Raw genomic sequence first — 26,474 nt, forward strand, 5'->3', positions numbered from 1 at the left:
CTTACCTAATTTTTTTAAGTATTGATTTCTTATTTATGGTTTTTACCTTTTTAATATGTCTACCTACCGTTGGATTGATTTAATGGCTAAGGTTTGGAGAAGGAGAGAGAAGGAGTCAATTTTGAAGAATATGAACTGGTTCCAAATTTCTATATCGAAACACAAGTCATCGTCGTAGTCGACAAATTCTAGTTCAACTACTTAAAAAGTCAAAATGTTAAGTTAGATGTAATGATTGAGATTTCAATCTTGACTCTTTTACTTGTGTGTGAGAGTTTTTGAACACTATTGATATGTTGTTTATCTACCAAAACACAAGCTAGAACAAAGGTTTACCCACTTTTAATTAAGGCTTAAGTAGGTCTTCCGTCCTTGTAAATATAGGTCATTTGAATTTTCGTCCCTGAAGTTACTAATCCTTCCAATCTGCCACTGCAAATATTAATCATTTGACTTTTGGTCCTAATTAGGTTTTTTTTGCTGAGGTGGGATGTCATTAGCGATGTGGTGCCCATGTGGCAAGTGATGATTGGACGAGGTGGTTGGCTTAAATAGGTATTTCGTCCCTGCAAATATAGGTCATTTGAATTTTGGTCCCTGAAGTTACTAATCAGATGTAATTAGAACCATTTTTCAAATGATTAATATTTGCAATGGCAGATTGGAAGGATTAGTAACTTCAGAGACGAAAATTCAAATGGTCTAAATTTGTAGGGACATGAGACCTATTTAAGCCTTTAATTAAACAAAATTTTGAAAATATATTTCATAGGTTGTAAATTTATACGATCAAGATAGACTTGTTTGATAACCATTTTATTTTAGGAGTTTATAGTTTTTTCTATCGGTCTGCAGCGTTTTTTTATAAGCTACATTAAGTTGTTTATAGTTTATCAATTTTTTTTTCAATGTTACACATGTTATTGAAAAAATATATATCTTTTTATAAAACATATCATTTATATGTTATTAGTGTAGTGATCCGTGCTAAGAACGGATTGTTTATAATGACTTTCATATTTTGATATATACAACACTAACATGTAGTTTAGTGAATCATAGTTAATATGAATTGTGATATTTTTCTGTCAAATAAATGAATTGTGAGATTTGTAACAATTTTTTAAACTGATTTTCTAAAGTATAAAACCAACTATAAAAAAAATAAAAATACAATGTAGCAAGATATATGTAAAGTTTTTTGTATAAAAACTTAAACATCAAACATATGTTTTAGCCAAAATTATTAGGTTATTGTCCAATTAATACTTATATTTAAATGTTTATTATTCGTACATTGATTCATCACAAATTATTATCAAAGCATATAACGAAATTATTTATCAACTTGGCATATTTTGGTTTGTCTGTGTATAAAATAAAAATAACATAACGATCATATTCTAATTGATTCTATTTATAGTGACATATATTTAATCTAGTTTGTTACACTTTTTTTAGGATAAAGGAAAAAATATATTGGACATATACTCATATCTTGTTTGTTACACCATATATTTTGTGTGGTAATAAAAAAATATTGTGTTTGTTACTTTTTTTAAAAAAAATTTGAATTCACTCCCATCCATTATCTTTTTTAAATCTTTCAAAAAAAAATTATCTTTTTTAAATGATAAGGAAAAAACCAGGCATATAAAATTTGTTACATTTTGTTTTAATATTTGGATTTACTCTATTGATGCAGGAGAGTTTACTTAATAATTTTATAGTATTTTATTTAGCCAAATCTTAGTAACTTTCTAGAACTTTCTATTATTATTTAGTTTTGTTTTATTTCGGCCCACAGGTTTGCTATTTCTTTCACTATATAAGCAGAACTTATGCAGCCCAAAAGACACACTTTTTGATTCAATAATATTTTAGAGAGTTTTTCTCAATTTCTGGTGGATTCCGGAACCCTATTTTCACAAGTTTGTCTCTTGCAAACTTATTTTTCTATCTAGGTTTAGCGCTTGCTAACCCTTGCTTCCGCACTGCGTCACTTATCAATTTGATATATGTGTTATTTGCATGGAAAGTTAAGGGTAATTTTGAAAGGAGAAAAAGTCAGCCCAAAAGAGGCAAAATGAGCTATTTTCTTTATATATGGTATAAAATAGAATAGATTACTAGCGTTTATACGGGCATCCCGTGCTAGTTTTTCCGCTCTTCTTATTGTACTAATGCGTATAAATTATGAATGATAGTTTTTATGAAATTTTGATTAAAGTTAATTTGATTTTGGTTAAAATTATTGGTATAAAAAATAGATATTTTGTATTTTCATATTATAACAAACTATACATATTTTTCTTAATGATACCAACAATATAAAAAATATAATATCTTTCATGAAAATCTAACAAATATAATATAATTCTTATCTTTTTGTTTAAAGGTATAATTGGAAGGAGAAAAAGTTAGTCCAAAATGATCTACTTTCTTTATATACAGTATAAATTATTATTAGTTTGAAAGATCCATTTTATTTTTGCGTGAAGGAGATATCTTCTACGTGCAACTACAAAATCTAATCTCTCAAACTGGATATGACCACAATAGTTGACAAAGCTGTCCTCACGAGATTTAACTGTCAACATCCATCCCCAATGGTTAGCTATTAACCATTTAAGACCTGATATCTAATAGGTACCCCCATCGGGGAGAAATTTTTTGGGGGTCTTATAGGACTCAGCGTCTAACTTAAGCATCTCATTATTAAGTGAACCCCACGATACTTTTCATTAAATTAATCATTTTGCATCGTTTGTTTGCCATGCTTTGTTTATTGGTGGGGCCCATTTCGAACTTTTGTCAGAGGTGCGACATTGGAGTGATTGTGCTTATCAGGTACCGTTATTAAAAAATTATAAATGAGTGATGTGTACACATGAGACTCATTTAAGTATTCAAAATTGATGGTCTCCATTGTGGATGCACTTAGGCTTGGAATCAATCCTAATAACTCATGACCTCTAGTTAAGCCGAAAGAGATCCCTTACCGGCTCATCTAAGTGCTCTTGAATGACAAGTCTATTATCATTATTGTTATTGTTGTTGTTGTTGTTGTTGTTGTAGTTGTTGTTATTAAATTTTTATATATATACAATTTTTTTGTTCCTTTTAAATATAATCTTATATTTTATTTCTAATTATTTATTTGTTTCTCTGTTTTATCCTCTGTTTTATCCTTCATTAAACTTTAATTAAAATTATATTTAAAATCAACATAACTTTTATCAAATTTAATAGATAATTATCAATGAAAGGTGACAGCTGGTAAAGAGTGGGCTTACGCGCTAGGTTCAATTGCAATATATATATATATATATATATATATATATATATATATATATATATATATATATATATATATATATATATATATATATATATATATATATATATATATATATATATATATATATATATATATATATATATATATATATGGGAAATGTTATCTTGTGCCCTCAAGGCACAAGTTATGAAACCAAAGATAGAAATATTTTATTGGAAATTGTGCATTCAATATTCTTGAAATTTGAAATCTTATCTTTTCAAGACAAAATTGATTATTTAATTCCATTTTTAGATTCTTAACATGTGCCCTGAGGGCACAAGTTAACACTACTCTATATATATATATATATATATATATATATATATATATATATATATATATATATATATATATATATATTTCTTTATCATTTAAAAAGTGTAACAAACTAGATGAGTATATTTATACTTACTTTTCTATTTCCCAATTATACTCTTAAATAGAGTAACTTTTCTATAATAAAGATTGTTGTTGATGTCATTAAACAAAAATGATATTTTTTTTGTTATATTGTTGATGTCATTGAAATAGATAATGTTAGTTTGATTTGTTATAACTTGGAAGCAACAAAGATTTATATTTTTAATTTTAATCAAAATCGAAATTTCATACAAAGAACACTGTTCATTATTTTCAAACCTTAGTGCAATAAAAAGAGTAGAAAGCGGAACACCGTTTTTCGCTAGTTATTATAATTTTTATTGTTAGTTTATTTTCCTTTGAGAGAATTATTGGGTTATCTACCATCATCGTTAATTCAGTGCAACGCTGCTACTTCAAAGATGATTTTTTGTTTTGTTTTATGGCTTTGGACTCGTTCGTAGTTAGCCATGTTTATACTCGTTCAACGTGATGTATACTCGTTCAACGTGATGTCAAATCTATGTTTATTTGGCTTTATATTTCTTTTTGTTCAATTTTTATTTGTCTTTAATTTATATTATTATGTACTAGCGGGACCGTCTTTTTGTTTTTTTATTGCATTAACGTCTATAGATTATCAACGATATTTTATAAAAAAAAATTGCGTTTAAATTATGAACAATAATTTATATAATTTTTTTTATATATAGATTAAAATCACAAGTATATATATTTGTGACTTTTAAATGTAACAAACTCAACCAACAACATTTATCTTTTACAATGTAACAAACTAAACCAAACATATTTATCTTTTACAATAACAAGTATAACAAAAATTCTTATGTAACAAAATCCTTTAGTATAAATAGAGTGTTTTACATGTAAGTGAGACTCATATAATTTGTCCTCTTTCTTTTCTCTCGCATTCTCCACTTCTTTTATTGAAGAATCGAAGTGCTTCTTGGTGAAAGTTTCGTAGTAGTTTTCAAATATGGTACAAGTAAAGGTAAGTACAAAGTGTATAATTTATTGAAGGTTAAATACCAAAAGCTTAACACTTCTATCCCATCGCTAGTGATATCATTATAAGGTTTTTTTACAAAGGTTTGTTAGGGTTTAAATTGGGAATGAGTGAAGCAGTGAAGGGTGGTTCAGGAACAACCTAAAAAACAGTGCCGCTAAACTGGTTTAGATTGAGGATGAGTGAAGTAGAGAAAGATTGTTCAGGAACAAACAAAATCTCGAAAGATTGTTCAGGAACAAACAAAATCTCTAAACAGAACCAGCTATAAAATACACTTCAATGTTTGCGAGTTTGGAGGGAGAGGGTAGAGGAATGGAGGGCTTTGGGGATGAGAAATATAGAGGATAATAGAAAAATCTTTCACATTTTTTGAAAGTATATTTTAGAGAATGATAAACTAATGTTTATGATTCATATATTTTTAATATTAAGAATATTATAACAACATATATTAAAATTTAAAGAATTTATATAAATCTTCCAATACCCCGAACCCTCATCCAATACAGCTTTTTAGTTCTCCAGATAAGAAGGGTTTTGTAGAATTATGCCCCAAAACCCTCCCCTCCCAATGTCTTCTATTTCTTCCATTTGTTCATTTCCTTTTTCCAAAACTCTCCCCTTCTTTCCCCTCCAAACTCGCAAACAAGGCCAAAGAGAACTCTAGGCTTAAATAAGGCCGGTCTTAGATTTGTTAAATATATTTTTAATAGAATTAACCCAAACTAGTTAATATATGTGTGTGTAATACTAACTATTAAGTAAAAATAATAATTTTGATGTCCCTAGGTGGTCGTCCCTCCTGTTCATGCCAAGGCCGCCCCATATGCTTAAAAGTACACTAATCCAAATACATATATGTTGGTTTAAATTTTGAAATTTGTAACTTTTTTGTGTTATGATTGCCTTTTACGTAGCATCTGTTACCTATTTGTCTTTATTTATGCTGTATTTATTCTAAACTTTGATTTTTTTTTTTATGTGGTGTAGAAGGTCGGCTGGCATCATCCTTCAGAAAATGAAATAGCACTAGATGTCGACGGAAGTTCTTTTCGAAATCTGGGTAGCGCAGGGTATGGAGGTGTACTTAGGGATTACAAAGGCATATGGCTTAAAGGATTTAGTGGGCCTATAGAGTTTGCTAATAAGTTTGCTAATAGCTTGGAAGCGGAGCTCGAAGCCATAAAGCATGGATTATTATTTGCTTGGGAACATGGTTATAAGCAAATTAGTTGCAGATCTGATTGCACGCAAGCTTTAACATTGATTCAAGAATATCAGCCAGACAATGATACACAACCTTTATTAATGATTCAACAAAATATTCAAGTCATCAAGGAGATTGAAGAGCTTGTCTCTCGCGATTGGGTGGTTGTATTATCCCACACTTTACGAGAAGGTAATAAGTGTGCGGATTACATGGCTAAATTGGGAGCAAAGGGTGTAAAAGATGTTTGTACAAGGCCACCAGATGGCTTGTTATCTTTGTACCACAACGATCTTAAGGGAATTGAATATGAGAGGCTGTAAATGTATCCATAGATGGGAATTGAATATGAGAGGCTGTAAATGTATCCATGGATATTAGGCTGTAAATGTACCAAACTGATATTCAATATACCATTGGTTATATATTTTCCAGTGATTCATTGCATGAAATTACACAACAGCCAAAACATATAGAATATGAGACTGTCATCATACAGGTAAAATTTTCTTCTACACATTCTAGTTCTAGATGCTGATATCAGACACTTTCAAGCCTTGACCACTTCCAATTCCTCACAACCAAATTAAATCTACAATGCGACAATATCGTTTAGAGATTTTACTAATAAGCTTATAATTCAAGAAGGTCCTGCTCATTTTCCAAATCCCATACAGCAATTCTTCCATCCAATCCTGTAGTTTCAAAGTATCATTAGCCAAAGCAACTAGCCGAAACTGGCAAGGAATAAAATCAGGCACAAGAAATAAGATAATTTCAGATAACCATTTTCCCACCACTAACCTGATGTGCTAAAACGCCTTGTCAATGTTCCATGCTCACCAAGAGGTATGATAGAACTACAAGCCGGAAAAAAACACATCAGTCACTAACAGTATATATGCAAGTGTGTATCCTGAAATCTACTTTCAATCAAATTCATTCACTGTGATATATAATATAACCAACTATGGTTGGAAAAAGTACAAGATCATTAGGGAGATATATACTTTATACAGTTATCATGAACTGATCCACGTGTTTTTGAAGTTTCAACAGCATCGTTTCCCACACCATACTTGGATTGGCCATAAAACTTCCCAAATGCTTCAGAGAACTGATAAAAGACAGAATTTGGTAAAACGGATAAAGAGAGTTAACCTTAATTTAACAGAAAGAAAAATATGATATGTATAGCAGAAATAGTTACAACTGATAACTCGTATAAACTAAGCTTTGGATCTAGTTGACATACATCAAATCATATTTCAGAGTCGAAATTTTTGTAGCTACTTTAGGAAATAACAAGAAGACATGATATACTAACATAAAATATGATTGGACGCCTGTTTAAAACTTTTTAACATTGTCAGTTCATATAGTTATTAAACTCTATGAACTTTGGTTTATAAGAAAACAAAACATCAGACAGAGCAAAATAAAGACACAAATTAAAGAAAGTCTATTCAAATAATCAAACAGGCAACATGTGCTCACCAATGTGCTTAGCCATAAAAGAAAGGCACGAGGAACAAAAATGAATCAACATCATTCAATTGAACCGCAGAACCAAATATTATAACCATTGATGATCTATAAAGGTTTTTTCAGGTTTTAAGGCCAGACAATGCTAAACCTCAACTGAGTCATGTCATGTGCTCCTGAAGTTAAGAAATAGTGGATAAATGGTCTTCATTACATTATGAGGAAGCTAGCATATGTAGGTATACAGTGAAACATCTCTTTGCAGTCACTGTTTTTACTTTTACAGTGTAAAAAGAGGAATCATTTTATGTGCCGATTTCACTAGTTTGACCTAATACAACTACAATCAATGCTATTATTTCAGTTGGAACATGAATTATGTGTTTTAGAGGATATATCGTATCTTGTATTTCCCCCATTTTCTCTAAATAATTTCATTTTCCTTAAAAATGACAACTTCTGATTTTTATCCATGCATCTCTGTTTGCAAAAGTAACAGGTTATTTAAAAGTAATAATTGTAGTGTTCAGCTAAATGTTATAACTAGAGCCATTAGATATCCAAATGAAACTAATGGCCCCCTCGAGCTGACTGTTTTTTTCCCGATATTCTTATTCTCAAGCTTAAATTAGTCTCATGCTAGGAAGATCAGGAACTCTATCAAGCTAGTTTCATGCCACAACCTCTTCAATTTTCTCACATTAGACATTCATAAGATTAATGAAATTGATTTCTAACTGGAGATTCAATTGTTTCATCGCTGTATATCGAAGAGTCCTAAGAAATGTAGTTTACCTGTGAGCCATATCTTGATCCAGATGATACTGTCTTCCGCTCTCCAAGATACCTGACAAAACCCCTAGAGGAAAAAACACAACAAAAGAAGGAAAATTAATACAGAACCAAAATACTAACTTCTCTTCCACCTGGAAAGAGAATTCAAAACAAGTTGGCCCAGCCGCATTGATCGGGCATGGGCCAAACCTTAGAAAGACAAATATCTGAATTTTTAACATACCAAACTCCTCTTTCATCTGCAGCAAAAACCATTGGGTTACAATCATATCCCACACCTATTACCGTTCTCTCAGAAACAAATAATACCTGAAAACAAGTCATACAGTGATCCACCAGTTCCAGAAAATATCAGTAAATTATTCGGAAAGAAGACCATGAGAAACTAAATGGATAGAAAGAGTGGATGCTGACCCACATCACGGAGAGGCAAATCACGGAACACGACATTCTGGGCCAAAGGAGAAGGACCCACATCATCAACAAAATATATCATTGAATTATGACCTGTGTAATAGCAACAAATACAGTTGGCTACAAGTAAAACCACAAACAGACCAAACAAGATACAACGTTTCCACAAGTAATCATGGTTTTTTAAGAATCCGACTCCATATATTTTTAAAAAAGAATACAAATGGGTGAATATAAATGAATCAAATTTTAAGCACCATGAAAACCTAATAGCATCAATACATTTTTACCTTTAATAGTACTCTTTTAACAAACATATAGATGACAACTAAACCTCAATGGAAACTCACATCAAGCAATATTGAACTCTTGACTTTAGAAGTAGAAACATGAAAAAGAAACATATAGGTGGAACCCATAACTTCAGCTAGTATAAAACCAGTAAGAGGAGAGAATTTTCTTACCTACATAAGCTAGAGTATTGCCACTTGGTGACCACTTGACTCCGAATGTCCAAGATGATGAGAGATCAAGCTGAACAATCAACTGTATAACAGAAAGAAAATGACTATGGTACTCAGATCCAAAGGATGTCTAATGTACTTTACAGGCAATGTATTTACTATCATATGTATAAAAATGTATTATGCATGTAGAATAGTAATATTTATATTTACATATTAGTAATATTGTTTGCTTCCTATTAAAAGTTCAAAACAATAAAATTTCTTTGCATCAGTCTTCAAACAGTGGGGTTATGTTATGTTGTACAACTTATAAAGTATGTACTCAGGCATAGAAACAAAATAAACAAATCATATGAGGATATGAGTTAAAATTGAACCTCTCCAAATTTCATATCAGATGTACTCTTTTTTGAATCCCTGTGCCAATTTGACATGCAAACATCAATAACTTGACAATCTTGAAAATAAAGAGAAAAGGTCAACCACATTCAGAGTTGTTATTATCATACTTTGCATCTACACCTTTTATAAAGGTGGAAAATACTCTGCACTTCCCATCCGTGGATGTTGTAGCAAGAAGAATCTGCAGTCAAAAAAAAACAACGTGGCAAAAAGTATTTTATATATCCGACATCAAATATATTTTAAAGAGCTATGACGTGACATTTCATAACAAAATGCAGATATTTCAAAAATAGCAAAGTATCGGTGTTCGACACATATTAGATGCCTATATGTGTCTGATATTTTTTATAAGTATCAGAAAGTATCCAACAAATTTTTTAATTCATTTTAAAAATATTTAAAATACTTCGCAGATATATCTTCAACAATTCTTACCAACTATAAGCACAATTGTCATCCGGATACAATACATATTCCTTACATCATTTTAACTACAAACACACAATTGTATGTTTTTTGAGACACATTCATATAAGAATATATTCTGATATAGGTAGGAGAAAGATATGTAACTATCCGTGTCTTTGGAACTGTAATCAATTCGACTTTGAACGCACGGTCATTGCGAAACTACGACTAGAAGCTTGATGTTGTGAACATATGGTGAAAAGTGGCAAACTTGAAAAAACACACAAACCATCCTACTTGTTATGATCACAAGTGTCGAGTACATTTTTTTAAATTGTGAACATCAAATATTTACTGTTGATATGTTTATGTATTAATAAGCAATTTAAAATAAAGATTTCATTCTAAAATACTGAGGATATATAAAAAGAATTGTAAAATATTAATGGTAAACAACAATCATAGTAATAAGGAAACTTTAATTCTTTACAAGCAATAATTTTTTTTATCAATCATTACAGAGAATTTGTAACATGCCAAGCAAGTGCATCCTAGTAGCTGACAACATATAAAACAGCACTAAACACAAGAAAGAAAGAAAGAAAGAAAGAAAGAAAGAAAGAAAGAAAGAAAGACTCTGAATCGATACAAAAAGTGTACAAAATTGAGAGCAAGAATACCAACATTATCGGGATGCCATGAAACACTTGTCACTGAAGAATCATGTCTTTTTCTGATAAGTTTGCTAACCCACCTGCAGAGGTAATATAAATTATAAATATATAAAACCCAATGATTTTTTTTTTTTGAAATTTTAAACTTGTATTCTATTTATATCAACTAGAGGTGTCTGTGGGTTAGGTTGAGTTAACGATATTTTGGACCCAAACTGCTCATTAAAGCAGTGGATGGGACTGGTTCAAAATATGTTTTCTTCAACTTAGCCCAATCCAACCCACTCATCAACAGGTTGGGTACAGTTTTTTTTTTTAAAGAAACAGGTTGGGTACAGTTGAGCCCATGGGCCTGTCATAAATCATATATAAACAGAATTTTCACAAGCTAAATAATGTGAACATATGAAATGGAAAATTAATTACACATAACAAGTCTTAACTAAAAATCAACATAACTCTCAAATGAATGAAAAATGTAGCATAGCAAATCTTGAACTAACATAATTCTCAAACGAACAAATGACTGAAGTAAAACAGCAAGTCTTAAATGAACACGAACATGAAATGAACAAAGGTAACATTACAAGTTTAAAAAGCAACAAACAATTAATGACAAAAGTAAGCCACTTGAAACCAGTGTCAACACAGACAGCGTATAGATTGCTATAATGCCTTGCAAACCAATAAAAAATCACCCTACGTATATTAGTTTATTTGACAAGATATACACATATTTCTGTCTAAACACACTTCAATACAGTCAAGACTCAAAACTATGGTCAACAAAGATAATGGTGGATTCAGAGTGCAAACACAAAAACTATGCACAACCATCATATTTTCAGGGTGCAAATAAACTTGGTGAATGAAGTGTTAGGAAAAGCTGATATACCAGTTGTTTTCCTGCTCATAATAGCATATACAGACAGTTTTGGCACCACTTCCCACTGCAAACTTGTTTTCTGCCAAAACAAAATTCAGCAATGCATTAAAACCATATAACTTCTAAAGGCAAAGATATAGTAGTAGTAGTAGTAGTAGTAGTAGTAGTAGTAGTAATAATAATAATATGTTGGGATAATCAACAAGAAATATTAAAACAATTATTTGGAAAAAAAAAACTGTAAAAATAAATAAATTATATAGGTGGTGAAAGCACCAGGGTAGTAAAGGGAAAAATTGGCCTGGTAGAGGATCAAACCCCAGTATTTACATTTACATTACAGTTTAACCCAATACATAAAAGACTTTGGCTAGGAAGAAAATAATCAAATGTAAAATTGCAGCAGACAAGCTTGACAACGGCTTAACTAGAGTTAGGTTATAGACACCTTCAATCACATCCCCTCACATCCCCTAAGTTTAATCCAACAGGGACAAGAGTGGGGAAAGTAGAGATTTCACTCTTAAACATTTACTTTCAACTCTTAGATAACTTAGACACCATAAAAATGTTAATTTAATTCTAGAAGGTAGGAACAAAACTGGGACATGGGAATGTGTTTCATACCTTTTGGACTCCATTGAACACAAAGAGCAGCACGGTTTAGCCTAAGGATAACAAGAGTTGGTACCCATTCTGATCCTTCAAGGTTCCAGACATATCTAGCAAGAACACATTCATATTTGAATATTTTAATTCCAAATCAATAATGTATAAAGGAGAAATTGGCAACAGTCACCCAGACCAAGGGTGAAAAGTCCAATGTTCAAAACCACACAGGCACTCACGAATTCCGGTCGTGGGATGAAGTAACTATTCTATTTGATCTTGCACTCCAGTCTATCCCAGATATTACCTGATCATGCTGGTAAAAGAAAGTAAAGAAATTGCTCAGAAACTATCATAAAATGTCCAACCTAAATAGAAGCTTTATTATAAACAGAAGAATAAAAAAAAGAAATACATCAAGAAAAAAAAAATGATAATATGGGTATGAAGACTGTCAAAATGGCAATCGGACAATCCAATGAATTCCATACTTGCTTGGAAACTATTATAAAATTTCCAACCAAATTAGTTGTTTCATCATTATAAACAAAAATGCATCAGGGAAAAATTCAATCATGATAGTATTGGCATCAAGGTTGTCAAAATCGTAACTGGAATTCAATGACTTTCAGACTGCCTTCCAATCCTATTCACTCAGATTACAGTATATACGGATTGAAGAGGGATCACCAAGGAAGTGTGTAAAAAGCTTTTAGGATTAATATTTCATGAGCCAGGCCCCAGCAGCACCGACAGGTCGAGCTGGGAAACCGGCGATTTAAGTGAATGATTAACTAATAACCTAGTCCGAGTATCTTTCCCTCTCACTCAACTATAGTCTCTCAATCTCAGATCTCAATCCGCTCTCAGTTCATTGTATTGAAGTACATCAGGTTGTGTTCTCTGTCATCTCTCACACCATAAAGGCTGAGACGCAAGCATTAGTTCTTTGCTATTCTTTACTGCAATCTCACATTTTCAGCACCCAGTTTTGCTCAGTACTTTGACTTCTCTGTTTCACACTTTTCTTTTTGTGTCGCACAAACTTATGTCTTTAATATTTGGGGTTAACTTGCATAACCTGTGAATGTTACTTTAATGTTACTGAGTTGTATGAGACCTTCTGAACTTTTAATTTAATTAAACATGTTAGTAGTGATTTAAAGGTTATTTGCTTTTGTAACTGTGCTCCAGCTCCTAACATGTCCACACTGTTATTTTATCTTCATATATGTTCATATGAGCCTCTAACTGTGCTCACATCTAGAAGATATAAAAGAGCATATAATTAATTATTATTTTGGGAAAAATAGAAAACCAGCAGTGTACCTTTTGAAGAACATGCACCTTTTCCCATTTGTCTTCGACCAATCTATAGATGTGAACTTCATTATTGTTTGGACAAAACGCGACCACTGCAAAAGGAGGTAACTATAATTATAATATTTGAATAATTCACAAGAGATGTGTGGTAAATTGGTAATATACATTGAAGATGATAAAAGCTGGTTTTGCCATAGTATGACTCAAACTGTAAGTACTTCCAATGATATATAAAAGTCTAAATATTAGAACATTATAGTCGTCAAACAGAAAAAAGGATAAAGATAGTGATAGATAAAAAAATAAAATGTTTCAATTATTTCCACATTAAGATGCGCTTTTCCTTTACAAAGACTACGTGTGGCGGCCAAGTCTTCAATTTGGTCCTAAAGCAACAACTTACAATAAATATTAACACACGATCATTATGCAACTGAATATCAGAAAATATTCAACCTATTATTTTGCTAATTGGGACAAAAATTCTAACAAGATATATTGATTACATATTACATGTATCGTATTTGATTTAGTCTAAAAACAAAAGTTGTTATCGAGAAACAACATAATAATGAAAGCATCACTAAGGGTCGCTATTTGGACAGTTTTCCAATAATTGTTTGCCATTTTTAAAAGGGGGAAAACATGTGGTGTTAAAAAAATATTTGACATTAATAATAACAGCAAATAAAACCACATAATTGAGCTAGGCTTTTACTATTCGCAACTAATTATGTTAGCTGGATATGTTTGGATGGAGGAAATTACAGTAGAAAGGCAGAGTAAGCTCCCTCTTATTTGAGAGTTTTAGAAGGAAAGAAAAAAAAGGGACAAAAAGAGGAATCCAAAACTACGCCTTTACGAACATTTTTAAGTTCATCCAAACAAAGGGAAAGAAACCTACTACTTGACTTTTCAATTTCTTCCTCATAATTAGAAAATACGCAATACTCTTCGGTACAAGAATAGGTACATGGCAGGAAACATTACTTGTGAAATATTTGGTATACGGAAGTTATACTTACACTGAAATATACATATATATTTTAAAAAATTTAATGTAGTAATGCATTTAAAGCATTAATAATTATGATTATTACTATTTAATCTCCTTTTCTATTTATAATATATGGAAAATGCTATGTCTCCCGACAAAAACTATCCCGAGAGTTTCAAGAATGACGTGTGATGATGTGTAAATGACATAATCTCGTGGGCCCCGCTTTTAATTCAATTTCTCTCTTCTCTCACATCTGCTTTCCTCTTCCTCCTCAAAGAAAAACACCCATGAACAAAGACAACTCTGCATCTTGTTATCAGTGGAGGAAATAATCAAATCTTTCCCAAAAAGCACATTCAACAGTTTTGAAACTTATTCTGTTTGGGAAGAGCTTTCATCCTCCTCCTGTTCTCCGTCTCCACCAGTTTAGATTACTACCGGCACCAGCATCGTTCAGTAGTCGAAAAATCTAAGTTTCAAAGCTCCACGATCTGATTCAGTCCCTTTATAACATGTCTCGAAAACTCTAAGAACGCAAAATTAAAACTACAAACAGAGTGAGTGGTGAATCTGTGGAGGTTGGAGCTAGCATAGTAAATTGGTAGAGGTTTGATCACAAAGAAAAGTTTCTTATTTTTTTCACAGAGAAGCAGTTTATTACTTTTGTATAGGGAAGCGGTTGAGTTTTTTAAGAAGAGTATTAAAAAAAAATTGTCTCGTGAAATTTTCGCTATAATCTCCGTCGGGAGATATAGCATCACTCATAATATATATGCGTCATTTATTACTAATTTGTTTTTCCTTCCCAATGATAAGGTGAACTTCAAAGGCACTCCTCATTACCACTGTTACAAATTATTTTATAGAGTCAGAAACCAAGGCCTTTTCTCCTCCCCTGTCTACAATAGGAGGGAAAGCATCAAGATTAGAAGTGCAGTTGTAAAAATTCGGTAACTATGTTCTTCCCTCCCCTTTTCATCCAAACATTTCCCAATGCAAATTACATGTTTGCATTCTTAACCTACACATTGCTTCACTCCAGAACCACAACTTCTAGCTCCTTTCTGTCAGTCAGGTTCTTCAACACATCTTAGATTCCCGTGAATTTGGAAGAGCTTATATGGACTTACATAACATAAACACCTCCACAAAATATTTACAAAAGCTTACAAACATACCTTATGATACGTCCATAAGTAGTTTTTGTCTAATTTTCATTATGCAACCTAGATAGTTTATAGAAACAATTAACACAACTTATGTAGAGTTTACCCTATGAGTGTAGAGTTTACCCTATGAGCTCTTTGATTGTAGAAACACTTAATCCAGTAGTTTATCCAAACACTCTCTTAATCACTTCTACTCTCTGTAGCACCGACACCTCTGATCAAAGGTGCATCCGATGTCCAACACGACACCAACACATGTGATTACATTCAATTAATTCATTTTCTCAAATTATTTTCAGTGTTGACATGTCAGTTTCAGTATCGTGTCCGGTGTCTATGTGAGTACTACATAGCTTCTAATTTCCCACTCAAACAATAACATTCTCATAAAATTAAAATACCGCAATAAACCGATTCAAATCACACACACATGAAAATTAAGTGATTTTCAAAATGATCAAACAAGTTACAAATCTTTCACTTTCATCTAACATCTACAAATCAAAACATTTCATAAACCAACACTAAAAACATATTCATAATTAACAAACAGAGATCATAACTGAATTTGATTCAAAACAAGAAATCAGATCCAAATCATAACTACATCTAGAAAAGTACATAAAATCTCAAGAATTCATCAAAAACAACGAAATCAAACAAGGTTTGAATCAAAAAGGAAAAAGAAGAGAAGAGTGGTTACTAGATTGATCGGGACTCCAAGCGTGACAAGTGATGCATTGAGCGAATTGATGAACAGACATCACCGCCATTTTTGTCTTCTGTGTTGAAACCAACGGAGTGAGATCTGGTGAACAGGGTTGGTTGGTTGGTTGGGTATGCAAGACAACAAGCAAAGGTACTGCTACTGTGTTTCGCGTGATAGAGAGACCAAAAGTGAATTTGGATATGTTATTGAGGTGTCACTTTGGTGTTTGGTGTGCAACGGGTCGGTTTTGTTCATTTTAGACATCATTATTGAACAGAAAGAAAAAAGAATATTAAACGAGTCTAATTGGGTTAGATGGGATCTTAGAGTTTATCGCGCGACATTCAATTTGGTGCTAGCACCCGTAAATTGAGTTAGAAATGAGTTAATCAAATTCATTTTTAGCTGAATTTGATTCGATAAAAATTGGTTCAGCTCAAAACTCGGTTTTAGTTTGATACAAACTATTTTTTTTTTTGTTGAACTTGATTCATTTTAGGTACACAAAAAATTTAGGACGTTTGAGGATGAGATCATCTTCTTTCATTTCTATGGAAGTGTCAATTTTGACTGGGATCATGGTATATTGGTATCTTAGCGTAATTGTTCCGTCTGGTTCGACTTCAATCCACTTTGTAAAGTAGTTAACCCCCACAATTTGGAACCTTAACTTTTTCAAGTTCTTGTGGAAAGGGAACGAGGATATCAGTTCCACAATGAAGGAAGGCCACAGTGAACCCACTTAGTTAAGCGCTACAGTCGAGGCATGGTGTATGCTTGCATGTCTATGATGTTTATCACCCTTTTGGATGAAACTCATATTGTCTTGGATCAACGTATGCTAATAAAAACCCGCTCAGACAACCTTGTTTACCGGTGATTGGCCGTCTATGTCTGAAAGTGAGAAAAACACAGGGGGGGTTGAATTGTGCTGAATTTTTCAAACTTTTTTAAGTGTTCAAGCACGGGTTAGAGTTTGATGAGTTCAGAGTCTGAGCAACGGATAAAACAATATATATATATATATATATATATATATATATATATATATATATAGAGAGAGAGAGAGAGAGAGAGAGAGAGAGAGAGAGAGAGAGAGAGAGAGAGAGAGAAAGAAAGCATACATAAAGTAATTATACTGGTTCCTCATACAATCAAGGAGTAGTCCAGTCCCCTTGCACTTCCAAAGGATTTTTACTATAATCACAACTGATTACAAATGCTCAAGGACACAATTAAGAGACTTCCAATGCTCAGGTACACAAGCAAGAGACTTTCAATGCTCAATCACAACTGAAAGAGACTTCTAAAAGATTACAAATAATACAGAGGTGTAAACAATTAGTACAAAGCAAACTTTATGAACTTAGTATTTCTAAGATGTGAACTTTGTAATAAATTCTTAATTGTTCTATGTGCTTTTTAATTTGACATAGTAAGAGGACAATTAAAATAGCATAGTCTTGTTATCGTTCTTCAAGTCTTCAACTCCTTATATAAGCAAAGATTTGAGAGACGTTTGAAGAGGTGCTAACGTATTAAGAGTCGTTGAGAAGCTTCGAATCAAGGACGTTGGACCATTGCCTCATATGTATAACGTCGTTGATTAGACATTTGTAATTCCTTTGTCGCACCTGGAATTATCTGTTCATTCTCTTTGTCTTTGAAGTTCTTTGTTTGCTTCTATACGTGGTCAGAAGAAAACAATTTGTACTATCAGAGTCTTGATAGAGACAACTACAGAAAAGGACAAATCCAACGTGTCTTCTAGGTCCCTCAGGGTCTTCTGTTCTTCAGAGTCTGATGCATATCTTCAGCTTCTGAGTGACTTTCTTTCTTGTGATCCAAGGTGTTGACTTCTGGCTGACCTTTCTTCAAATCTTCGATTCTACCATAGTATTTTAGTTTCTCTTGTGCTTATGATGCTCTTATACATTCAAACCTTGTTAAATTTAATTCTATGGTCCTGCACACTTGAACATATATTAGCATGTCCAATTGTTCTTCAATACTCTGTTATCATAAAAACTTCAGAGGAATTGTATGAAAACCAATTTTGTTCCATTAATGTGGCTACTGATGACACCTTATCAAATGATGCTTTGTAGTGTTTTATCGAGTATTTTTAGGTTCAATTGAGGACTTTCTAGAGGTTTTATAGTGAGTTAATCATGGCTTAGGATATCTTTTGTAATGTTTTATTTTGAGTCATTGTATTTCTCTTTCTCACCCCCCGTCAAGGCGAAAGCTGCATGTTCGAGCCCCGTCAGTCCCGACCTAGGATCCGATAAATCGATCAATTCATCTATGTAGGGGGATTTAGGATCTAATTCCCAGTGGGAGGATCCTTCTTTCGTTTCGCATATCTCATCGGACAAATCAAGGAATAAAGGGGACAATAGAGTGGAGTTCGTATCATGGTGAAGGTAAGGTAACACTGTGATTCTTGCTCAAAAAATAGACCAAACGCGTTCGAGTTATTGGCTCGTCGAACCCGACAACATTCATGAGTCGCTCGTTTAACTATCCCTCGGTGACACGGTCGAGAACATGCTTGGTTGCTTCCCTAACCAGAAAGCTCTATAGGTGTTTTAAGTCTTTTTTGGTATAGATCATGGAATTAAATCAACCAAGACATCTCATTGAAGTTGTGAAAGCTAGAAGATCAAGTACAATGAAGCTTATGAAAATCAACTAACTTGGGGGTAATTTGTACCAAGTCCCAAGCTCATGTCAAGGAGAAAAAACACTTGAACAAAGAAAACAATAAAAAATGCCTATGGTCCATGCGTCTCGCCCACAATGCTTATGCACCCTAGATTTTGTTCTTTTTATGTCATGCCCCCCATGCAGTGCACACGAATTTGTCTATTTTCACCCATAATTATTCATTAAGAATCCTAACTGCTTTCTCTCTCTCTCAAAAAAAAAAAAAAAAGAATCCTGACATCTTAGAAAGAGGTTTTTCCAGCCACCATTCCTTTGTTATTGTGAATGACTTTTCTTTTCTCTTTGATATGTATTCAATTGCAATGTTAACCACTTTAAATTAGGATTTCATAGATCAATCTTTATTGATTCAGAGGATAAGTGCTCGTAGCAATTTTCTCGTATTGATTCTATTTGAATTATGCTTATTTACTATATTTTGTTCTTTCCTTTGAATCGAGGTTAAAATTTCTTTTGGGTTAGCCTTTCAAACCAAAACCAAGATATATTAGTTATTACTAGTGAAGTTCTCCGAGAGATCAGGAGTTCACCATGAATGACTTTTCTTAATGTACCTTAAACGCTCGTGAGAATATAAGTATGCTACTAACCCTAGGGAGCATTATTGCACAAGGACGTCTTGAACCGTAACTAGAATATTTCTTACTTTGTTAGGCGTCATGAGCATAAAATTCAAATAGTAATTTGGTCTAGGAACACGTTTTACACAAGGAGACAGAGAAGATTCGAAAAATGCTAATTGTCGTAGTCACTCTTGATTCACTGTTACTTTTATTTTCTTTGTAACACAATAACTCTTACAAATCTACCAATTTACAGTTTTTCATTAAGTTTGGTTTAATTACCGAGTCGAAAACAACAATCCGTGTGAAGATGATAGCTTACTACTTTATTACTTGAGACAATTTGGTGCACTCGTCAAATTTGTCGTCAAAAAGAATGAAGAAGCAACAAGAGTAGCTATAATTGGACTCCCAAATGATAGTAATTTCTCATCCGATGAAGAAGACATGTAAAATTTTCCACGCATAACTCTTGTTGACTATGGAAGGCTTGACATATTAGAGGAGGTGTCTATTGGGTTCTAACCTATTGATTTCTGACGCGCCTTATACAATTTAGATTATATAATTCGAACAACATAATCACCCCATAAAACCTCCAAAACACGTTATAACATTTCAAATTTTAAAATCCGAATAGGACGCACGTGAGAAACTCATAAGGTGGAAAAAATAAGGACGGTACTTTAATTCTTTAATTTATCAAAATTCTAAGCAGATGATTTTTTTGAGGAAAAAGGGTGGGAGAGGTGCAACACAAGGACTTCTTAGGAGGTCACCCATCTTATTACTACTCTTGCCCAAGCACGCTTAACTGCAAAGTTCTGATGGGATCCGGTGCATTAGTGCTGATATGATCGTACCGGATGATAAATAGTCGGTTATCACATGTTAGAAAAGTTTGAAATAATGTCATCTAGTAAAATGACGTTTTTAATAGTCACATGTTATGTCATAATTATTGAACTTGAATGATTACAAAACACATCAATGCAATTGTCAGTAGCTAAATTATTGAGCTTGGAGAAAATACATAAATCACAAAGCATATAGAAATTCAACAGCTTCTAAGAACAAAAAGGTAGACAAAAAGAAATTCTAAGAAACCAAAGAAATGGTAACCATTCAAGCTTCTTACATTGTGACTCCACATGAATCAACCCCAAATGGTCATTTATGGCTCTCAGATTTAGATCAAATGGTGCGTTTTAGCCACCACACACCACTTATCTATATCTACAAACAAAAACAATACCAAAAGAACAGAATCATAGAAACCTTAAAGAACTCACTCAGCAAAATCCTAGTTCACTACTATCCCGTAGCTGGTCGATATTGTTACACAAAAGGCGGTAGAATATAATTGAATCTCAATGCTATAGGAGCTGTTTTGATAGAAGCTGAAACCACAAAAAGTATTCATGATTATGGTGACTTTTCACCTTCTGACTCCACCAAAGAGCTTATCCCAAAAATTGATTATAGTCAACCCATTGAAGAAATTCCATTGCTTGTAGTTCAAGTTACATGGTTCTCAAGCAAAGATGAAAGCTTTGGATTTGCAATTGGAATTGCTTATTCTCATCTTTTATCAAATGGTGTTGGTTGTATTAACTTTATCAACTCATGGGCCAAAATTGCAAGAGGTGAAACACTAGAGTCTAATGAATTACCCTTTTTAGATAGAACACTACTTAAATTCTCACACACACCAGTTAAACCGTGGTTCGAACACATAGAGTTGAAGCCACTACCATTCATTCTAGGAAGATCGGACACCGATGTTGAAAGAAAGAAGAAAACCACAGCTGAATTGTTGAAACTCACAGCAGAAGAAGTTGAAAGGTTGAAGAAAAAGGCTAATGAATGTGATATTCCAAAAGGGTCAAGACCTTACAGTAGATTTGAAGCTATTGGTGCACATATATGGAAATGTGCTTCTAAGGCACGTAAGCTTGAAGAGAATCAACAAAGTGTTGTTAGGTTCAATGTTGAAATCAGAAATAGAATAATTCCAAATCTTCCTAAGAATTTCTATGGGAATGCTTTGATTCAAACAGCAGTAGGAGGGTATATTGGAGAAATCTTATCGAAGCCGTTGAGTTATGTTGCAATGAAGATAAGGGAAGCACATGAGTTGATAATAAATGAGTATATAAGGTCACAGATTGATGTTATTAGGGGTTTTGAGAATTTAGATGATGCAAGGAAATTATTTATAAATGGAGATAGGGATATTGCATATTTTGGGAATCCTAATCTTCTTATAACAAGTTGGATGACTTTTCCTTCAGATAAAGCTGATTTTGGGTGGGGAAAGCCTATGCATTTTGGTATAGGAACTTTGTCTCGATTTGATAGGGGATTGATTCTTTTGAGTCCTGATGAGGATGGTTCTGTTATTGTTTGTATGCATTTTCAGGTTGAACTTATGCAGCTTTTCAAGAAGTTCTTCTATGGGGATTTATATGAGTTGTTCACATCAGCAAGATTGTGATGAAGAAGATTTGGTTGCAAGCTATGAGTGTTATATGCAATGCAATTTACTTTGTTGTTCAATGAATGTGTTTTCTTAGCAAACTTGATCAATGAAATAAGGAAAGTCTTGTTAGAGTGAATCTTGTATGTTAATTTTACTTCGTGTTGATAATGTTTTATTTTTGAGTTGAAATATGGAAAGTCATCCTATTTGTACTTTATTCCCAAGTCTTTCAAGTAGAAGAAAGACCACTGTCTTCCTGTATTTCTGTTTGGTTCCTCACCCTTCTGTTGCTTCATAGTCATCATTTTGTTCCACTTTTACCTTTCATGTTTTCTGCATCCAAGGCATCGTCTACTCAAGAGTTTAACTTATTTATTCATTGACTTGCATTGTTATCAGCTCACCGAAATTGAAACCAAGGAGAATCGAACCTAAGACCTTGAGAGGAGCACACTCCAATATCTCAAGCCAATACCACCAGATCGACCCCAAGTGTGTATGAATATGATTTCTTATTATTAATTTCAAATTTCATTTTTCTTTTAGTTTTTTATTTGTAGGAATGGTACATATTATTTGAGTTATATTGCGGTTTGTAGGAGTGGTGCATACACTCATGGGGTTGGACCATCGCAAACAGCCCAAAACACAGAGTTGTATGTCTAGGAAGGATGACATATTTTCCTTAGTACAAGGATCTGAAAAGAAGGGACGCGTAACCATTTGAAGATTAGTAGAATATGATAGCTTATTCCTGGTTAATACTACTCTTTTTTATGTGATATCTTCTATTTTTTGTGATAGCGTCTTGTTGGTTCCGGTGCACGTAACCATTTGAATTCTCCTACTCCAAACAGTAATGAAGATAATGAAAAAGGTATCTAGTTATTTTGATTGCATGATATGCTTGTACTGAACTAAATTGGCTCGTATATAGTGTTGAATATGGTATTTGGATTGCAAGCACCCTGTTATATTTTCGATGAAAAATCTATTTATTTTCTACGCTATCATATAGTACATTTTATTGAATAGAGTAAATTACATTACAGGTCACATATAAAGCTAGCACACAAATCTTCTTCATCACAATCTTGCTGAAGTGAAGAATTCATATAAATCCCCATAGAAGAACTTCTTGAAAAGCTGCATAAGTTCAACCTGAAAATGCATACAAACAATAACAGAACCATCCCCATCAGGACTCAAATAAATTAATCCCCTATCATGTGGAGACACATATCCTAAACCAAAGTAAAAAGGCTTTCCCCATCCAAAATCAGCTTTATGTGAAGGCAAAACCATCCAACTTGTTATATGAAGATTAGGATTCCCAAAAAATGTAGCATTTTTACCTTCTCCACCTATAAATAATTTCCTTGCATCATCCAAATTCTCAAAACCCCTAATAACATCAATTTGTGACCTTATGTACTCATTTGTTATCAACTCATGTGCTTCCCTTATCTTCATTGCAACATAACTCAACGGCTTCGATAAGATTTCTCCAATATACCCTCCTACTGCTGTTTGAACCAAAGCATTCCCATAATAATTCTTAGGAAGATTTGGAATCATTCTATTCCGGATTTCAACATTGAACCTAACAACACTTTGTTGATTCTCGTCAAGCTTACGTGCCTTAGAAGCACATTTCCATATATGTGCACTAATTGCTTCAAATCTACTATAAGGTCTTGACCCTTTTGGAATATCACATTCATTAGCCTTTTTCTTCAACTTTTCAACTTCTTCTGCTGTTAGTTTCAACAATTCAGCTGTTGTTTTCTTCTTTCTTTCGATGTCCGTGTCAGATCTTCCTAGAATGAATGGTAGTGGCTTCAACTCTACATGTTCGAAACGCGGTTCAATTGGGGTGTGTGAGAATTTCAGTATTGTTCTATCTAAATAAGGTAATTCATTAGCCTCTAGTCTTTCACCTCTTGCTATTTTAGCCCATGAGTTGATAAAATTACAACAACCAACACCATCTGATAAAGGGTGTGAGTAAGCAATTCCAATAGCAAATCCAAAGCTTGAGAACCATGTAACTTGAGCTACAAACAATGGAATCTCTTCAATAGGTTGATTATAATCAACTTTTGGAATAAGTTCTTTAGTGGAGTCAGAAGGTGAAAAGTCACCATAATCATGAATACTTTTTGTGGTTTCAGCTTCTATCAAAACAGCTCCTTTAGCATTGAGATTCAATTCTATTCTACCACCTTTTGTGTAACAATATCTTCCAGCTACAGGATAGTAGTGAACTAGGATTTTGCTGAGTGAGTTCTTTAAGGTTTCTATGATTCTGTTTTGTTGATTCTGTTTTGGTTTGTATATGTATATGAGTGGTGTGTGGCTTAGACGCACAACTTGATCTAAATCTGAGAGCCAAAAACTACCCTTTGGAGTTGATTCATTTGGTGTGACTGTGTAAGAAGCTTTTATGGTTACCATTTTTGGATTCTCTTCCTTTATGTTTTCTCTTTGTATACTTTGTAGTCTATGTTGCTCATAGATTTTCATATGTATAATGTATCTATCAAGTTGTAACTAGGGAATTTTTTATATTATTGTATTGAATATTTGTTAATAAAAAATATAAATATCTAAGGTAAGAGACAATTTATTTGACAATTTCATAGTTGTGATTTGTAATTTTTTTATTTATTTTTTAAATGGGTGACTGGCACGCAATTCAAGATAATGCCTAACTAACCTTAAATACACTGAATAGAGTGGATCCGTTTCATTTATATCAATTTTGTTTGCAAAAATATTCAAGTTCAATAGTTACGTAGTCCTCTCAAAAAAGTTCAAGTTATGTTTCTCGTGTCACAATAGAGTGGATCGGTTCGGAATGAAAACTGAATCGTATTAAATTAAATTGTTGACTAAATTTAAAATAAGTGAATTGAATTAAATAGTTTGCATTTCGAATTAAACTGAATTGTTCTAGATCGAACTAAACTGTTATTATTGATACCGTTGAAAAAAATATAAAAAAAACCAAACGAAATCGAATTTTAGTAGTTCTTAAAACCGAAATGTTCTGAACCAAACCAAACTATTATGAATCGAATTGTTTTGAACCAAACCGAACTGTTTCAGTCCAGTTCAAATTTGTTAGTAATGGTTCAGCTTTTTTTGGTTTGATTCGGTTCGGTTTTTTGGTTTTTTTTGCCAACCACTATGCCACATGTCATAGGACTCTGATAATTTTAAGTTTGACCGTAAGGTAAATATAGTTTGATCTATAATTATTTCATACAGTAATCGAATTTGAGTTTTCTAAAAGATCCGTTATTTAATGTAGTTCATTAATCATTTTTTTTGTTGAAATCACTTGATCCATGTTCATGTCACAATTTTCTTTAAAATTGGTGTATGGTTACTGAACGATATTTCAAACTTATTAATCATAATCACACACACACACACACACACACACACACATATATATATATATATATATATATATATATATATATATATATATATATATATATATATATATATATATATATATATATATTCTAGAAGAATCAAAGGTTGCAGGTAACAAGCAGTTTGTTTTGGCTTATTAAACAAACTTTAAAATATCAAAGATATATTCAAAGATAATTGTAGTCTTTGGACGGGTGACCTTCTGTAAAGTTTTTCGAATAGCGTGCGAGTGAGGATAAAAAACGCTGAAAAGACTCGTGTTGGTTTGTAGGGTCAGTCGCAATCCTGAAGGTCGTATATGATGTTTCAAGTGGTATCATAGCAGACCTCTCCCAATACGATGTGGTTCGGGGACGAACCAAGCGGAAGCTGGTGAGCATATAACCCTTAAGGATGACGAGGACGGGGAGTAGTCGTCGATGCACAAGACATGACAATGAGCGGCTCTTGGAAGCTTCTAGGCAAACCAACTCACATCGGAATAAGAGAGATATTGAGACCGTGCAGGTATGAGACTGAATGGTTGAAGCAAGGCTTAAAAGAATTGTTTGGTACTACATATATCAATAAGATTAATCTTCTTTTCTCTGGCTCATATCCATAATAACTCCACAGTTAAGCGTGTTTGACTTAGAGTAATCTTTGGATGGGCGACATTCTGAAAAGTTTCTCGCAAAGCGTGCGAGTGAGGACAAAACACGCTGAAAAGACTCGTGTTGGCTTGTGGGGACAGTCGGCAATCTAGAAGGTCGTCTGGGATGTTACAAGTCTACCACAAGAGAGATAATGAAATAGAGTAAAATGAATGTATAGATCTGTGATGTGATAGAAAGCGATAGATATGACAGAAATAAGGTGTTGAACGAGTGTACGAAATGTAGAGATGTACAAATAAAATTGCTCTTTTGTAGTTTTATTACATTAGCTATGATTACATCATCTCACATATTCAAGACAAATTACATTGT

At 32.9% G+C, this 26,474-nt stretch overlaps 1 protein-coding gene and 3 pseudogenes across 2 annotated transcripts; 1 reads left to right on the plus strand and 3 right to left on the minus strand.

The window, feature by feature from the left end:
* Window positions 1–6,289: 6,289 nt before the first annotated feature.
* On the minus strand, window positions 6,290–16,493 carry LOC146937994 (actin-related protein 2/3 complex subunit 1B-like). The gene is made up of 15 exons (XM_085752057.1): window positions 16,279–16,493; window positions 13,413–13,498; window positions 12,323–12,399; window positions 12,102–12,196; window positions 11,484–11,553; window positions 10,599–10,668; window positions 9,611–9,684; window positions 9,479–9,518; window positions 9,099–9,180; window positions 8,639–8,727; window positions 8,444–8,529; window positions 8,221–8,284; window positions 6,951–7,057; window positions 6,745–6,800; window positions 6,290–6,635 (listed from the first exon to the last, which is right to left on the minus strand). Exons 1-15 carry the CDS (start codon window positions 16,346–16,348, stop codon window positions 6,574–6,576), a joined length of 1,128 nt encoding a protein of 375 aa, XP_085608183.1. The 5' UTR covers window positions 16,349–16,493; the 3' UTR covers window positions 6,290–6,573.
* Window positions 16,494–20,323: 3,830 nt separating this feature from the next.
* LOC146937995 (5S ribosomal RNA) lies at window positions 20,324–20,442 on the minus strand (annotated as a pseudogene).
* A 159-nt stretch (window positions 20,443–20,601) lies between these two features.
* Window positions 20,602–22,320, plus strand: LOC146937996 (hydroxycinnamoyl-CoA:piscidic acid hydroxycinnamoyltransferase pseudogene; annotated as a pseudogene).
* Window positions 22,321–22,993: 673 nt separating this feature from the next.
* On the minus strand, window positions 22,994–24,606 carry LOC146937997 (hydroxycinnamoyl-CoA:piscidic acid hydroxycinnamoyltransferase pseudogene; annotated as a pseudogene). Its single transcript, XR_015031092.1, has one exon. The product of XR_015031092.1 is annotated as a hydroxycinnamoyl-CoA:piscidic acid hydroxycinnamoyltransferase pseudogene (transcript).
* Between the last annotated feature and the right edge of the window lie 1,868 nt (window positions 24,607–26,474).

Source organism: Medicago sativa, chromosome 3 (genome assembly GCF_051527215.1).
Source record: "Medicago sativa cultivar Bolivia chromosome 3, Bolivia_mono, whole genome shotgun sequence".
Taxonomy (NCBI): Eukaryota; Viridiplantae; Streptophyta; class Magnoliopsida; order Fabales; family Fabaceae; genus Medicago; species Medicago sativa.

Coding starts and splice junctions, on each gene's coding strand:
- LOC146937994 (XM_085752057.1), bottom strand. CDS start 16,348: ATGGCGGTGATGTCTGTTCATCAATTCGCTCAATGCATCACTTGTCAC. Junction 12,197..12,322: donor TCATCCCACGACCGGAATTC/GTGAGTGCCTGT, acceptor TGTTCTTGCTAG/ATATGTCTGGAACCTTGAAG. Junction 8,728..9,098: donor CAATACTCTAGCTTATGTAG/GTAAGAAAATTC, acceptor GCTATTACACAG/GTCATAATTCAATGATATAT.